General features: G+C 43.7%; 1 protein-coding gene across 4 annotated transcripts in view; it reads left to right on the forward strand.

The window, feature by feature from the left end:
- The window catches only part of DECR2 (2,4-dienoyl-CoA reductase 2), an 84,139-nt gene that overhangs the window by 48,146 nt on the left and 18,943 nt on the right, over positions 1-17,050 (forward strand). For all 4 annotated transcript variants that reach the window (XM_085628389.1, XM_085628388.1, XM_085628387.1 and 1 more), the window contains exons 3-8: positions 410-478; positions 1,361-1,412; positions 5,569-5,704; positions 5,991-6,115; positions 6,521-6,614; positions 10,556-10,660. In XM_085628389.1, coding sequence (XP_085484515.1) covers positions 410-478; positions 1,361-1,412; positions 5,569-5,704; positions 5,991-6,115; positions 6,521-6,614; positions 10,556-10,660 — 581 coding nt within the window. The remainder of the gene's footprint in view (positions 1-409; positions 479-1,360; positions 1,413-5,568; positions 5,705-5,990; positions 6,116-6,520; positions 6,615-10,555; positions 10,661-17,050) is intronic.

Here is a 17,050-nt window from a genome sequence, read left to right on the forward strand (position 1 = left end):
TGCATGTTTCAAACTCTTGTACAGTTAATAAAGGTTGTGAAATGCCATCACTGAACTGCCGTAACACACAGTACCAGGTCATAGGTTAAAACCAGCAATACATTTTGAGATGAAGGCTTCTGCAGATCAAAGTGAGCTGCAGACACAGCTGCTCCTCCAGATGAAGAGCATGGGAGAACGACTTCTCTCATCAGACCCACTAATCCCATTGCCTTGTAAATTCATGCTTTTCTATCTTGCTATAGTGAAAGTCCTTCTTGGATACCTGTCCCAGTTTCGGTGAAACACCTTACTGTATTTGAGTTAGAAGCACAGAAAGTTAGAAACCGGCAGAAAAAAGGCCTGAAGACCCCAAGCAGCCTGTTTGTGAAGTTAATAACTCTTACTTTTTTCTTTTCCCTCTCAATAGGGACCAAGTGGCGTTCATCACAGGTGGAGGTTCAGGGATTGGGTTTCGCATTGCTGAGATCTTCATGAGGTAAAGCATTGCATTTGTATACTTGGTGAGCTGTTGCCATAATTATTGGGGCAGTACGCAGTGTGTCCAATAGATCCAGCAATGACTCCATACATGCAACATCTCTCTGTTCCAACAATTCAGTCCTACTGCATTTCAAAAAAGACCTCAATATGTGCGGCACACACACATTCATTCTGAGCAGCAGAGCCCCCAGTGCCAGAACTGTGACCCAACAAGATTCTTGCATATGCTTGAATACATCATGACCTGCAATACTCCAGTGTGTCCCAGTATCGGTATTGTGCATAGCTGTCACACAATACATGTAAGGATAAATGCCATAATCTTGACGTACATTTCCTTTTCCAGTGTTGCGATTAACCCACAGCTGTATTGAACATACTTCAATGTTAGTACATCATTGATTGTGGCAGAGCTCAGATGACCTTGGTGACTTATGATTTTGGGGACCCATACAGTTTACCCTGTGGCACCACTGGGAAGCAGAAGAGATGCCAACATAATGTGGCATAGTATGGTGGTGGTAGAGAATTACAAATTTACCTGGGAACTGGTTACACCATATTTATAGGATGTTATTGAGCTGCTGCTAAATATTGTGTGTGTTGAAAATGTATGTTGTGTCTTGAAACATTGGGTATCCAAATTTGGTGTATTATCAGATCGTTTTTGCCCAATGCCATTGGTTTCTTGACCGGTTAACCAACGCATGTGATGGTTATCACATCTGTGGAGGCAACCTGTTGGGTAGAGATAAGTGTGCATTCTCTGCATAGTGAAGACATACAGAACTTTGTAAGACAGGAAAGCATATTGCGAACAGTGGGCTGCCACAGTGACACTCTTATATGATGCTTTTTTTTGCTCTGATTCTTCTAGGCATGGCTGCCACACCGTTATTGCCAGCAGGAACCTGCAACGGGTGTCTGAGGTGAGTGTACACATACCCCAGAGAATGTGAACTGAGTGAGACGGAGAGATTACAATGAAGATGTGATTGTGACGCATCTTCAGAAGCCTTCGAATGCACAGTCGAAGTGGATCTGTGCTTAGCTGGTAGTGTTATCATTACTTACTTTTTTACTCCTTTTGTTTTCTGACCACTATTCCTGGAACTGCTTTGATTGAATATCACTCACCTCTTGCGCTGTATGTATTTCTATGAGTTTGATTGAGACACTCACAATCCTAATTCAGCCTTTCTTGATGGGGTTTGAATCCATGAATGCTCTGGGGCTCCTCCTATATTTGGAATGTTTTGTGACTTTCCTTGCAGAGCAGGTAATTACTACATTTCTCACAGTCCGCATCTGAAAAGTGCAGAATGCTTGAGGTTGAAATGACCATTCTTGTCCTTTGAGGCATGGGGGGATGCCATCCAGAAGGCCCTAGTCTGACACACTGGCCTTCAGTTTCCAGCTTCCTGACCCCGATCCCTCCCCTTTTGTTGACTGGTTAGCCTTAATGATGTCCTTCGGACCTGTCAGTTCCTTAGTGAAAAACTGACCAATTTTGCTCCAAGTTACAAGGTGATTTTGATACATTATTGGGGCATAACTAGAAAACATACTTTTACAAACAATTAAAATTGTTTATAATTATTAGTGTTCTTTGAAGCTTGGTTTCCAACTAGGGCAGGTATTAGTTGTTTGGAAGGTGTGGTAGTCCTCTGTTAATAAGGAGACCAGTCACATACATTAAGGTCATTTACCTCCCCACTGTGCATTAGTGTGAAGTACAAGAATATTTGTATAGCTGTTTGAGAAGGCTTTTGGTCATGTGAATATCTTCCATGTTGGTGCAATTTCCAACTCTTGAACTTGTATCTTTACATTACATTTCACAGTGATATGGCTATCCCTGGCCTGCATCCCATAGACATGTTATTTCACTTTGAATGTGATTACTGTAAATATCTTTACAAAAAATATTACTTTTGTTGACCTTAGAATACAATGTACTGGACATGACAACATAGCAATAAAACAATCGCCATACATGATCATGGTCGGGCATGTAAATAATTTCCTTGAATGGAGCCAGAACCAGTTACTGTACATCTGTGCACATTCCATCTGGGTTCCATTCCACAGTGCAGAAACACCATAGTCGTCTCCCAGTTTTCTGAAGCATAGCACTTTGTATAGTCCAAGATCTACTATTTAAAAGCAAATCTCATTTTTGTTTACACTAGGCTTAAAAAGGCTGGGAGTCCCTTTTAAAAGGCCAGGGACTTTGGCCATTGATGTATGACCCTAAAAGGCAGGACCTGACTTGAAGGATAGGGTGCTGAATTTTGCTAATTCTGGAGATACAAGTCTGCCAAGTTCTACGAGTGGTAGCATGGCAAATGTTGCTCCCTTGTGATGCTGTGAGTTTTATGTGAAAAAGCACGCCTTAGAGAGGAAATTGCTGCATATTGTTCTGGACATAAAAAATGTCAGGGTGCTCCTCATAAGCACCTGGTGCTGTGCCCGGTTAATAGCACATATAAAATGGGCACGGATTTCTTCAGAGGAAGCTGGTCTTGCGCTGTGCTCAGACTGGGTACCAAGGGAGCAGTAGAGCTACATTGCATCCGGATGGGTGCTTTATCCTCCTGTACTGGGTCTGAAAAGGACAGTTCTAAGAAGGAGAGGGTAATGCACTCTGTTGGACCAGAGGTAAAGTCGAGACATTTTGCCCTGGTTATATCGAATGTGAAAATGGTAGGCTCTCCAGAGTAGGGTACGGTGCCGAACCCTGGATTCAGCAGAGAACCTTGAGAGTGTTGGGCCCTATCGCAATTATGCATCTAAAGTAATAAATAGACGTGGGAAAAGCAACAATGTGGGCTACCCCTTTTTTTGTGGTCTGGCTTGGCAGTGGAACTGTCACCGGAGAATTATGTGAGCATCACTAGAGAGGGGCTTTGGCTCCACTCACATGTTTGGGAGCCAGGGGTACATGCTTGCCCACTACACAACTGTGATCATTTTGTTCATTTATCCAGCTGCCTGAGCTTGAACTTTTAGGGGCACACACATGACATTGTAAAACTATTAAAGTGTCTTAGATAACTAGCTCATTTATGGTGTTCTTTCTCTGGCGGCATCACAAATGGCTGAAGGCAGTCAATGACCTACATGGATGTTGAGGCTTAGCTTGACAGTGCGACTGGCATCTTACCTTTGAATTTATACCAATATTATGCTACAGTTCTTCATTTCCACACAAATACATATGCTTCTCATGCCATTTACTAGTACTGCTTCACATTACCATAAAATATTCCTTTAAAGCCAGACCTCTTGGGGGGGGGGGGGGGGGGGCAGTGTTCAGATTGAAGAGTCAGAGCAAAGGTAACACCTGGTTGTATTTTGTGATGCGAGGAAGGGGACTGGCAGCGGTAAGATTGAGGGATGGGTCAGGCAAGCCTAAAAGCATGCATATGCAGATTAGGATAAAGAAGTTTACAACCAAAGCAGATACTTCAGTTACTTAAAGAAGATATTGAACATGGAGGGAACATGTTGGGCCCTCACCAAAGGCCTAGGGAAGTGAAGGGGAGCTGTAAAATAGGAGGTTCTGCCAAGTGGTAATAGAGTGAGTGGAGTGTGCTGGAGTGTAGGACATGGTAGTTAGTGGCCAATCTACCCTACATTTTTGGCTTTTTTGCAAATATTACATGAAATACAGCAAGGAGCTTCTTTACCCTTTTTTTTAACAAGAACAGGCCTATTAGCTTGGATTCTGCCTATCTAAGTATGCTTGCCCTGACCGATGAAGAGCTGGTTTTTCGTCTAAGCACATTTCTGAGAATTACTACTAGGGCACGCAAGACAATGCTCAATCCCTGAGTTTTTAAGTCACAAATGGTTAAGTCTGCAATTGTTGATAATGAATTTTTCATCTTACCTACAACCTTGAGCTTGTAACATTGTGTTTTGCAATTCTAAATTCTTGTTAACATTTGTTACTCCTCTCCTGTTATTTACATTGTTTTTACTGTTTTGTACTTTTATGGATACAATGTTTATCCGAATAAAGTTTACGAGCTGAAAACTGAGTGGGAGCTTGTAGGCAAGAGCATGGGTACTGAGCCGCAGCAGTGCTGGGAGAAGCACACGCTTGCAGTATATGCAGATTAGCAAAACCAAAGTGTTGAGGCAAACCCAGCAGGCACATCAAGTGTCTGCTGCGTCGTGGCCTTCGATGTTATGTATTGTTACGCAGAGATCCTGAAAGCTATCATAGCTTTCAGGATCACTGCGTAAGAACACATAACACCGAAGGCCACGTTAATGGAAATATTTGAGGTTGCCAGTTTACTGAAAAATAGTGTTAAATAGAGATACAAGGTTATTGACTTAATAAGTAGAATTTTGGATTCTGGTACCACTGTGATGTTTGGGCCACAGAAATATATGTTTCTTTATTAGAGAATGTTTGATGTATTCTTCTGCTCTGATTTAACACTTTCAAGATGTGTCTGACTTTTCTGATCCTTGAGAATCTTTAGAACCCTGATTTGATCAACACCCATTATGAGCTAATTCACACGTAAGTCTGCTTCAGCCTATGCAATGCATTATGTTTAACAAACGTGCAATATCCAAATGAAATTGTTTGTGAAATGATTTGCATAAGTTTCCTGGCAGGTCTTTTCGATAGTGCATGTGCTTCAATAAACGTTTTTACTTTAGTAGTATGATTAGAGAAGTGCCTTTGTGACGTCAAAGTAAGTATGTGTTATTGAGAGACTTTGGTGATCCTTATGGCGAAGCTTATGCAAGTTCTTTTGCAAACAAGTCTGTGTGAAACTATGCAGTTGATTATTGTATAAACCCTAGTTATGTGTGGAATAGGATGTGGAATGTTTAAGTAAACTGTCTCGGCTTCTCATTTACAGCAGTGGATATGTCAGAAGGAACATGTGTGACAGTAGTACACAGTGCAGTAAACAATCTTTTTACTTCATTTTTTATGCCCTAAAACCACACATACAACTGTAAATATTGATTCGACCAGCAAGATTGCAGGGAACACTTTTCATATAGGGTTCAAATACTTTTATGTTTTTTACCCCAACTCTTTCTGTTCCCAAGGCTGCCAAGAAGTTGGTGAGTGCCACCGGCCAGCGCTGCCTCCCTCTCTCTCTGGATGTCCGGCAGCCTCAGACTATCATAGCTGCTGTGGACCAGGCACTGACAGAGTTTGGGCACATCAATATTCTTGTCAACAGTACGTATTGTGAGAGGGGTGAGGGGCTGAAACGCCTTAAGGGAATTTGGAATTATGAGTGGATTTGGAAGATGTTGAGGTTGTGTGTCAACCTAGCTCGTAGATGGGTGTCTTGTGATCTGATTTTGATTCACAACACTATTGCTCCAAATATCTTCTGAGAATATCTTTCAAGAGTCCGATTGCTTCAGTCTGCGTAAATGTAATTACTGCCACAGAGGTTTTCGCCTGTCTAAAAAGGGAAATAAGAAGATGTCAATCAAATTTATTGTGTTGACCTGTGTAGATGCTGCAGGAAACTTCTTGTGTCCAGCCAGTGCTCTGTCATTCAACGCCTACAAGACCGTGCTCGACATCGACACCATGGGCACCTTTAACACGTCCAAGGTGCTTTTCGAGAAGTGCTTTCAGGTAGGCTACATGCATCGTAGGACATCCTGCCATTGTGTAAGGGTAGTGTCCACTTCTACTGTGAAGTGTAAATTCTCTCATGCCGTCTGCCTCCTTATCAACTTTCTTCACTGTGCATTCCTGCACTTATGGGAATCATAAACCCATTGAGTCTCTAGTATATGTATTGGGATGTCTGATCCCACACATTCCCACTTGAGAGTTCTCTATTCTGGCAGAGGGTCTCCATTTCCATTACTCATGGGTGTTGTGATTTGGAGCTTTCAGCCTCTTTGGGTAAGTGAGACGGAGGCCTGGGTTCTGCCTTCATTTACATTTAAATTTTCCCCAAAATGCTACATTAATACTTCTAGCCTTCTATTTAGCCCGTCCTAACACTACTTATGTTTATCTATCTTATTGCAGGCCCATGGAGGTGTTATTGTGAACATTACTGCAACATTGAGTTATAAAGGTCAGGCCTTGCAGGTGCATGCTGGGACGGCAAAGGCTGCTGTAGGTAAGAGGTGCATGCTGCTTCCTAAAGTTCTGCTGGTTTGTGTCCATTTTGTCCTATAGCTTTTGGCGTCTGCAAAAGTGAAGTCTGGCTTTCAGTAATGATGTGCTTCTTGTGCACAGTCTCATTGGTATTCACCAGTTCATCCTGTTTCAGTACTCGGTCCCAACACATTTCTGCCCGTCCAAGACTTTCAACATCTTTGGGATTCCAAGAGCAGTAGTATTCCTGACCTGCAACCCCCTTATTATGTCAGTACTATTTTTCAAGCACAGTTATTCAAGTGCTTCTCTGTCAAAGCCTGCAGCACCCTTGTTACTCCAGTAGTTCGACGCTTGCCCTTCTCTACCCATGTTTACTCCAGTACAAAAACCCTCAACCAGCTCTACCTAGCACAGACTGAGAGGAGACCTTGAATTTGACCTGCAGCATCCTTTAAATCCGAGTTCAGTGCCCCAATATAATTATACTTTTATGTCATCATCCTGACCCAACCATCCACTGCTTCTTTACTACTAGTACAGGAATATGTGCTACTTCCATGGCATGATGGTCAATCTCATAATTTAGTACCGGTGGTGTTTACCGCCACTTTTGGTATCTGCACTTCAGCCTCAGGCACCCCGTTTCCTTCTATATTTGTCAAACTCTGTAAACAAGCATAAAGCAGCTCCTCCTCCCTCTCCCCAGAAGGGAAATCCTTTCCCCTCGTAGACTCTTGTTTTTTGGTGAGTTGTTGCTAAACTGTTTGGCTGTTTTTATAGTTTCTTGTGCCAGAATTAATGATTCAGAGCTAGCCAATGATCAGCTTTATTATTAGTTAATTACCTTTACGTAGTGCTGCCAAAAATACGCGATGAAGGCTATGTTGGAAAAAGATGTCTCACTAATGCCGTCCATTGAATCTGTCCCCAATAAAGAGAGCTGCCATTGGTTAGTCCTATGTCTTGGGTAAGGGTGCATGCAGTCAGACCCTAGTTGTGCAAAGCATAGGGAGACATCTTCGACTATGCATTGCTGAGAATTTTGGCATTTGATTAAGACTGAATGGTGATGATCTAATCATGTAACACCTGAAGACAGCTCTCAATATGCAACTTGTAGGTTTGCATTAATCTTAGGACCTAAGGTGGTTGCCATTAAATTGGAATGTTGTCTTATAAGTACTTTGTTTCCACATTTCATATTTTATTGCGTTTGTTTCACTGTCAGTATACTATTAGGCCTATGAGAACAGGACTTTAGTACCCAAAATGTATATTATGTGTTCAGTGTCTTGAACAAAGTGTCTCATATGATTATGCACGGTTTTACAAGCAGCAACTAAAAGCAGAAAGATGAATTCTTGAATTGCTAAGAACTTTTTCGGGCAGTGTTGTGATTCAAAATAGTGATGTGACAAAGTGGTTGCCTGTAAGCCAAAGATCATCACCCAAAAGAAGTGTGCAGCAAAAGAAAGGGCGCTGTTTGACTGTAGGTATGGGCTGTGTCCGCTGCAGCCATGGTTTGTGCACAATTCTGGCATAAGACCTAAAAGTTGGATGCCCAGAGTTGATTCTTTCATAGCTATAAGTAAATGGCTATTTTGTTTTTCAAGTTTATATATGATTAGGTCTGGTAGTATCCAATAAGACAAGGTGTTTCGACCTGTTCCCCTTCTGCCCAAAAGTTCAACATTGCAACAGGGTTGCACTGGCTCTCTGTTTATCTATACAAAAGTGATCCTTCGGTATAGGCCTGTGCGCTCTTAAAAATACTTAACACAATTTTGACTGTAAGTATTATCTAGAATGAGTAAGTTTCCCTTCTTGTAATTCAAATTTTATTTAGTTGACTCCTCCGCCAGCGGACTCATTCACCATGATGGGCCAAGCAAAAAATAGCTTACAATGCTGATGCCCATTCCAGTCGTATGCTAAGATACTGAATACCTATCTGAAATTGTTATCAATCGTGTGATCATAAGTATTGTCGTTATGTACAAATTACAAATAAAAAATTATCTGAAAACAAAAAAAGATGCCAACTCCCTAGTAGGTTTGCTATTTATCAATCAAGACCCCCTGGATTTTTTCTGGCATTTTGATTGTATAATTATCCGGTTAAGCACCAAAAAAGTGATTTGATTCTCAAAGAGATTGGTAAAAAAATATTACTGCATATTACACATGCAGGTGTCTGATGTTTAAAAATTGCTGGAAGTTTTCTCACTTCTTTTTCCACTAGTTTCATACCAACCTAGTCAGCAGAAAGGACACTATATGGTGCTGAGAAATAGAGCGATGCTAATGACCTACAAATAACTCCAAATAATTGTGGTTGAATATATGTGCCTCAGGATATTCTATTTTTTGAACTATGGCACACTAATACTATTTTATATTTTTTTGAAGGAACTTGCTGGTTAATATAGTCGGAGGTCTGGACACCCATAACTTGGTGAATCACTGGCTGAACTCCTGTGTTGATCACTTTTCAGTACATCTAAAGGATACTTTTGTCTTTGACCACTTTGCAAAGTTTCCCCAGTTTGACCTTGTAAAAGTGGGGTTATACCCAAATTAAACTTATCGTGTGTGGAATATTCCAGTTATGGACCTGGAGGAACGTAAAAGAAGATCTATAAGGAAGCAAACCTGCACCAGAAATGAAATAATACCACTTTTAAGAACTATTCTATTGAGGCCAAATTGTATTAGTCATTTGAACCATATTAACATGAACTAGTGCAGATGTAGATGAGGACGTTTGTACATAATTCTTGGTAATCATACCACTGACTGCCAGAACTGCAGTCTGGTATGTGTGATATTTTGTAGGATCCAGACGGAGCGGGCTTTCAGCCTTAATTGGTAAGTACGGATTTAGGCATGGCACAGGGAAATTCTCTCCATATGCCGGTGTCCAGTATGCTTAAAATAACATATTTCCTTTGACCTGGGTTTGGTTCTGTTCTCTTAGGTTGGTAATACCTAGTCTACTGAGGCCGGTCCTTTAGAGAGAACCTCCTGAGACCACTAAGTTTCCTGGAAAGAAGAAAGGTCGTTTGTTAGGAAGTCTTCTTGAAATCTTGTAGTTCTCCCTGAACTAGTTCTCTCCTCCTGTATATATTGTAAGTTACTGATCCTTCCCTAGCCTATATTCTGATAAGTAGTTCGGTTTATTAAGCTCCACATTTGCATGTTTCTGTGATCCTAATTTGTCCAGGTCTATAGCTTTCTATCCCCGTTCTTTAGACCCCACCATTTTCTCCTTCTGGGGCCAATCATGGTGGCCTCTGTCTCATGGCCTTGAGGGGAATCTCGGTGTTTTATGATCTCTCTCTTCTGGAAAGCCAAATGGAAAGTGAAATTATACCAAATTCCTTACCAAACCTATCCTGGCTGTCCTATAAATATGAACCGACCTTGGCTTTAGCAGTGGGGTGGGAATCCAGAATCGAAAAGCTTGAAATCCCTTTGCGGTAGTGAAATCCACAGACAGTGGTTTGCTGCCAGTGTTCTTCTGAAGAAATAACTGTCTCGGTCACCTAGCTGCACCCACCGCAGGATCTGATCTGGAATGTCAAAGTCTTGCTTTTTTTTGCGCCACACATTGACCAGGTTTGGTGTTTGCTCAAACACCATTAAATAATTCATGTGTATGTTGCACAAGGTTAGTTCAAGACAATATAACGCAAATAACAATTGAGAATGAGTTTTCCAATATTTCTCTATTAAGTTTTCCATAGGGACCTCCAATGTAAAATATATCTTCCTTCCAAAGAGTAAATATGTACGAGTTATTTTTGATTGTGTTGTTCAAACCTTTGTGATTATTGAACTTGTATTTTGTTCATTATATTTACTACTGTTGATTGTATTTTCAGATGCACTTAATTGTCTTACGCTTTCTAGGTCTCTGGTAACAAATAGACTATGCATCCTGTCTTCTCTCTCTGTCAGATGCAATGACGAAGCACTTGGCAGTGGAGTGGGGTCCAAGCAACGTAAGAGTGAACAGTCTGGCCCCTGGGCCAATTTCTGGAACCGAAGGTTACCGCCGGCTTGGTAAGGACGAGTCTCATTGCATGCTTATATGTTGCATAGAAGTTGGCAATAACAAAGGATATTCAAGAAAGTAATGAAATAGACCTGTAAGATGGAGGTCTCTGGGTGCTATATAAATGTTCTGCACAGGGGATTCAGGACAATGTATGGCCTGTTCTATCCTACACGCTGGTTCATTTTCAAGGAAGCAAGTATTAAGAGACGTCACGCTCCACTTTGAGGTAAGACGTGGCAGGAAGGGATACTGTGAAGCCGCTGCAACCAGTTTTTAGATATCCTTAGGAACAGGCAGTAATGCAGAGCTTTCAGGCTTATTCGGACGTAGAGTACAAGGGAATTTTCTAGGACCCTCTGCTCATCTTTTGGAATGTGAAACAGATGATCTGGTCAGCCTTTCCGTCTCTCCTAATGATTGAAGACCATGGTACTGGGCGTGTGTATTCAAAGGTCATCTTCTATGCCATCACACAGTGGCAGCCTAATGATGTGTGAGACGTTATAGAAAAATCAAAATACTCATCACTTCACCAGACTGGAGGTGAAGGCAACCCAGCTAGCCCTTGAGTCTTGCTGTACTGGGGAGGACAGACGATCCGACTTCCTCAGTAAACGGGAAGCCATGAGATCTAGGGCCCCGTGGATGGGTGCGCCAATGACCTGGCATGGTCTCCTTTTCAGAATATTAGAGCAATCCATCTCCTTTTAATAGAAATGTTATGAGCAACACGAACATGTCTAGGGACTAGAAGAAATGTTCAGTCTGGGGTGGTCCCCACAGTTGCAGCCCTGTGTAACATATAAACACAAAATGCCAAAACTGTGTTCCATGCATCTGGAAGCAGAATCCAAAGGGAAAGCAATTTTGATTAGCTGGTTTCACCTTCTCTTTTACACTCCTCTCCCATTCCCTTCCTTTTCTGCTGAACATCTTTCTCATAATGATAGCGCCAAGGGGGAGGATTTGCTTAGCCAGGCCAGGCTTTGGTTCCAGACCTTCATCTGTCAGTAGAGCCACAGACCGGATCTCCGGTTCTAAACAACCTTCAAACACTGAATTTGACAGCCTTTCTCTCGAATACAATGGTAGGATATTTAAATTATACTCCATAATGTTCTCTATGAGGCTAAGAAATGATGATCGAATCGTCCTTTGCATTCAAATGGAAGATTTTCAGGTTGTGTTGCCGTGCCATGACGTTTCAACCACAAAGATACCAAGAAGCAATAGTGTAATGGCTCATCCTCTGTACTTAGCCACATTTGGTGTTACGTTTTCTCCATTAGGGTTCTTTTAAATGCCATTAGGGCCTGCTGAAAATAACCTACTCCAGGATATTACCATCTTTCCTGAATTAATATGCCCTTCATTTGAACGTTTACACGTATCTGAGTGGTGATTACATAACCCAGTGAAATTCAGGGCCTGCGAGTCCATATACCTTATGCAATATTACTTAACTAAAAAACTTTTCTGTATACTCTGCCTGTATTCTTTCTAAAACTCTGTTTAGAATCTCAAATGAATCATATGATTTCTCTTCAGTCTATTTTCCATAATCCTCCTTCTGCAGCAGAGGCATATCCTCCCAAAAAGAAACGTGTACAACAGGGAGGCACAATTGAATGAAGATACCCTGGATTGGAAGGTAGTGTTATAGGTTGTGGCTCTAGCTATGCAAGCAGCTGTTTTATGTGCCTGTTTTCTTCATTTCACCTCCTGGCTTCTTTCGTCCATGAGTCTTTCCTCTCCGCTTTCTACTACAGAGCAGAGTATATACATATGAATACAAATTTCGATTCTTGGGGTCAAAGAATCCAGTGTTGTAAGGTAGACTGTGTCGTAACTGTTTGGTAGCTCTCTGTAAGTGGTGCAAGAGTCTTCAGACAGATATATCTGATATTTCCCTTAACTCCTAAGTGATTTCATTTGAAGCACTTGTTTAGGCAATGTATGCTTAATTGAAAGGGGCAAATGACCACACCGTGTAACGGGGCGCACTTGGATCTAGATCGGAGATTGATTTTTCTGCCCATGATTACATCAATAATATGTCTTTGTCATGGGTGGATTGATTGATTTAGTGGCACACATTCAAATTAGGTGGCCGACACGACGTCTCCATTAGTTAATATTTGTCATCAGAAATCTGCAGTGACCAAAATTTCACAAGTTCAAATAAAATCTCCCTAAGGTGGATTTAGACTTCAACCCTCCACCTGAGGTTGGTTAATTGATTACTAATAAATCTAATAATAGAAGTCTCTGTTAATTACAGAGTTTGAGAATACTGGAATGTATAAGGCACTGTATAAAACTAGTCATTATATTATATGATAGTGATTTTTAGCCGCAGATTCCTTACCTTTCAAATTCCCCAGGCATCAGACTGGATCCGGAACATTTTTCGTGAGCAGTACCCCTGCACGCCGGTAGGTTGTGTTGATTGACTCCGTGTGGCATCCTCGGTCCCCAGAAGTGATGTCCGCGGCACCTATATAGGTTCCATCAAGGCAATCTTGCATCCTCCTTTCTTTCCGTGCCAGCCAAGGCTGATCCGGAGAAGAGTTGCCCCTCTGTCATTTTGTGACTGAATTGTTTTCGACATTTTGTCATCTGTATTTGAGGTAGTACCTCCTGGTGTGTCGAGATTTCATCTTGTAAGACAGGTTTTAAGACTTGCGGTGCCTGTCACTGACCAGTGTTGGTGACGGACATGCACCTCATCTTCTCTGGTGCCTGGAGCTCGACCAAAACACCAAGTCGTGCCCTAATTGCCGGGCCATAGCCACAAAGGTTTTGAGAGAGAGGTCCCTTAAGCTGCTAGTGGCCTGCCCACGAATCCGTTGAAATCGAGGTACCGGTCGAGGGGAAGGTGTTGGGATCGTTCACGGAGCCCAAAGTCCTCTTCGTCCCATTCGCAGTCCTCGGTATACTCCGGTAAGAGGCAGAAACTCGTCCATCAGCGTTCAAGGCATGGTTCTATGGAGACTGCTCTTGGTTTGACTCTGCACCTCCCCGACTTACTGTGAGCCGTAGCGACCCCCACCAGACTCCAAGGAGTTTTATAATGCTATGCGTCTCCTTTTTGGGTGCCCTGACCCTGTAGATGTGCCTTTGGGCCTCACAGGGTCAGAAGGGGCCCGTCTGGTTTCACACCGGCGGCTTTGGCCCTGGCGGGCCCCCAGGGTTCCATTCCTCTATTCCGACTGTCGCCGGTAGTACCATCACGACCTTCCCTGGCACCAGGCCCGATGCCAACGCTCCTGGCACCACTATCTACTCCAACATGGAGCCAGAAGGATGTCGCCCGACGCAGACTTTCGACTGGACCTTTTTAAAAAAAATCTTTTTAAAGAGTTTTATAGAGCGCTAACTAGACCTGAGACATCGGGTATCAGACTGCTTTGCATAAGCACCAGTTTCGTTACAGATGGACACATTCCTTTTTGTTAGGCACAGGGAGATTAAGTGATTTGCCCAGAATCACAGGATGTTGAGCGTCGTTGCCAAGACTCTAACTCGGTTCCCCAGTTTCGAGGTCCACCGTGTAGGAAACTGGCTCTATATATACTACATCAAAATGAGGTATAGTGTGTGAAGAGTCCAGGTGACCCCAGAGGTAGGCAGAGGTTAAAGTCAGATAGAACCTTACTCTCTATTTGTGGGGGAGTGGTCGAGCAGTAAGGCAGTATCAGAGTACAGTGTTAAGCATTTGATGTACACACTCAGTAAGCAAATGAATTCACACATTCAAGAACTGAACTCTAGGGCAATTGTTTTTGTCTAAAAAATATACTGTTTTATTTTTAGAACCAAACAAGCCTGGCACAGGTAAGCATTAAATAATTTTCAGTAATAAGTTGCTGAATATAGAACAGTTTGAAAATGCAATAGAAATTGTACTTTGATTTACAGGGAATGCAGTAGGTTGCAACACGGTACATTGAAATTAATAGGCTTTTTCAGTAAATTACAGGTAAGTTACTTTTACTTTTTACGTTACTTTTCTAACTCAGTGCTGGATACCTAGATTCAGCACTGGGACATTTCCTGAAAACAGGTAAGTAAATAAGTTTTGGTTATTCATGCGCTTTTTAGAGAATATTTGTAGATTTCAAAATTCCACACTTAGAAACTTTTTGGAAGAAAATTGTCAATGTTATCCTATGGAGGAAAAACAGGGTATCAGTTCACAGGTAAGTTATCGACTGTGGGAGTTAAGGCTCTGGGGTTAGACTCAAGGGTCCCCCAGGGTCTGTGATGCACTCTTGCTGCACCCTCAGCGGCACTAGGGCAGCCGGGTGCAGAGTGTTGAGGGCCAATGTTATCCAATGGGGGACAGGGGGCCTCCGGTTGGTGGCTGCTGGCAAGCAAGCCACTGGGTTTTGGGAGCAAAGCTCCTAGGGTTTAGGTCATGGCAAATGGGGAAACAAAGTAGTGCAAAGGGTGCCCCCACAGCGGCACTGGGGCAGCCGGGTGCAGGGTGCTGTTTCGAGGTCGGGTGCCCCGTTGTTTTCAATGGAGAACCTCCGGTTTGCAAAAGCACTGCAGGCAAGGAGACAAAGGACTAATGGGTGCGACCAACACTTCGAGAGGTAAGTTGGGAAGTTAAGGGTTGGTTAGGCACCGTTGGTTTGGGCACACAAGGCCGTGGGGCGTCGGGTGCAGGGGTCCCTTTTGGGGTCGGATCTTCTTACCAGCTCCGGGTCGCGGTCAGAGGGGCCTTCTGGATTTAGGCTGCAGGTGTCGGCTGGAGGCCTGAGGCAGGTCAGAGGTTGCCGGATCTCGGGTCAGGATCGACGGGGTGACCTCCTCGTTGTGTTTTTATGCTCGGGCCGGGTTCGGCGGGTGCAGAGTGGGCTGGATTTGCGGTCTCCGGCTTCTGCCAGAAGTTGCAGTTGAACAAATCCGGAGTTCACGGGAGAAGCAGTCTTTGGAAGTGAAGGCAGGCAGGTACTCCAGGGTTTTTGAGGTGCTGGCTGCAGGGCACACCTGGATTTTACAGGAGCAGGTTCGAGGGGATACAGGCCTGTAGGGCTGGGTCCAAGTCAGTGGGCATCTTCCTCTTGTTAGCTGGCTGCACGGCTGTTCAGTCCTTCTTATTTTCTTCTTGTCATTTCTGGATCTGAGGAAGAAAGGTTCAGGGTGCCCCCTAAATACTAGATTTAGGGGTGTTACAGGTAGGTAAAGGGCAGGGACCAATGGGTCCCTTCTCTGGGGTGGGTACACCCCCTATCGTGCCATCCTCCAGTGGGAGGGGGACAGGAGCCTGTCCCTGGTTGGCTAGGTCCTCCCAGCCTCAAGATGGCGGGGACTCAGAGTTGTGCTTCACCTCACCTCCCTAACCTGAGGGGTGGAGTTGGCAGAGGTGGGCACACCTCTTTCCCTCACTTGTTTGTCCTGCTGGTTCTCCCGCCCAAAGTGGGGGGGTAGAACCAGTGGGGACCAGTTGCTGAAAGCAGCAAATGGTCTGGAGAGGCTCACAAAGGCGGCATGCCTTTGAAGCTTCCCCTTCGTGAACCCTGCCCATCGTGGGGGAGGAGGCTTGGCACCTCGTCCCAGGATGTGCATTGTTTCAGGCCCCCGAGAGCAGCAGGCTCTCATCCCAGGGGTCCAGAAACATGTGTGTTGGTGGTAGCCTAAGCAGCCACTTAGTCAGGTTTCTAGAAGCTGATCAAGTTTCAGGCGGCATCTCTAAGATGCCCTCTGTTGTGCATTTTACATTGAATCTCACACTGGCATCAGTGTGGGTCTAATGTGCTGAGAAGTTTGATACCAAACTTCCAAGTCTTCAGTGTAGCCAGTATGGTGTTGTGGAGTTCGTAATGACAAACTCCCAGCACCATATACTCTTAATGGCAGCACTGCATTTACAATGGAAGGGACTTGGGCATTTGAAGCGGGACAGGGCTCATGCACCTGTACCCTCACCTCTGGTATAGTGCACCCTGCCAGAGGGGTGACTGATCTATGCCAGGGCAGTGGTTTGTGGGCATGGTACACAAAGATTTGTGCCATGTCGACTCTTCACTTTATTCTGCGCCAAGACACGCAGCCTGCAAAGGCAGTGTGTGTGTGCTAGGCTACAGGACCTCTAAGGGTGGCACAGTAAGAGCTGCAGCCCTTAGAGACCTTCTCTGGTCACAGTGCCCTGGGTACATGTGGTACCATTTACCAGGGGCTGACATGTGGCCAGAGATGCCAATTGGCTTTAGGCTTCAATGCAATTTTAGGGAAGGAGCATAGGCTCTGGGTACCTGATTAGCAGGAGCCCAGGGCACACTCAGTCAAAGAACATCAGAAATTCAGCAAAAAGTGGGGGCACACCATGCAAGAAAGAGGGCACTTTCTCACAGACCGCTCTAGCCATAAGGCTACATCTTCTCCTT

This window comes from Triturus cristatus, chromosome 10 (assembly GCF_964204655.1).
Source record: "Triturus cristatus chromosome 10, aTriCri1.1, whole genome shotgun sequence".
Taxonomy (NCBI): Eukaryota; Metazoa; Chordata; class Amphibia; order Caudata; family Salamandridae; genus Triturus; species Triturus cristatus.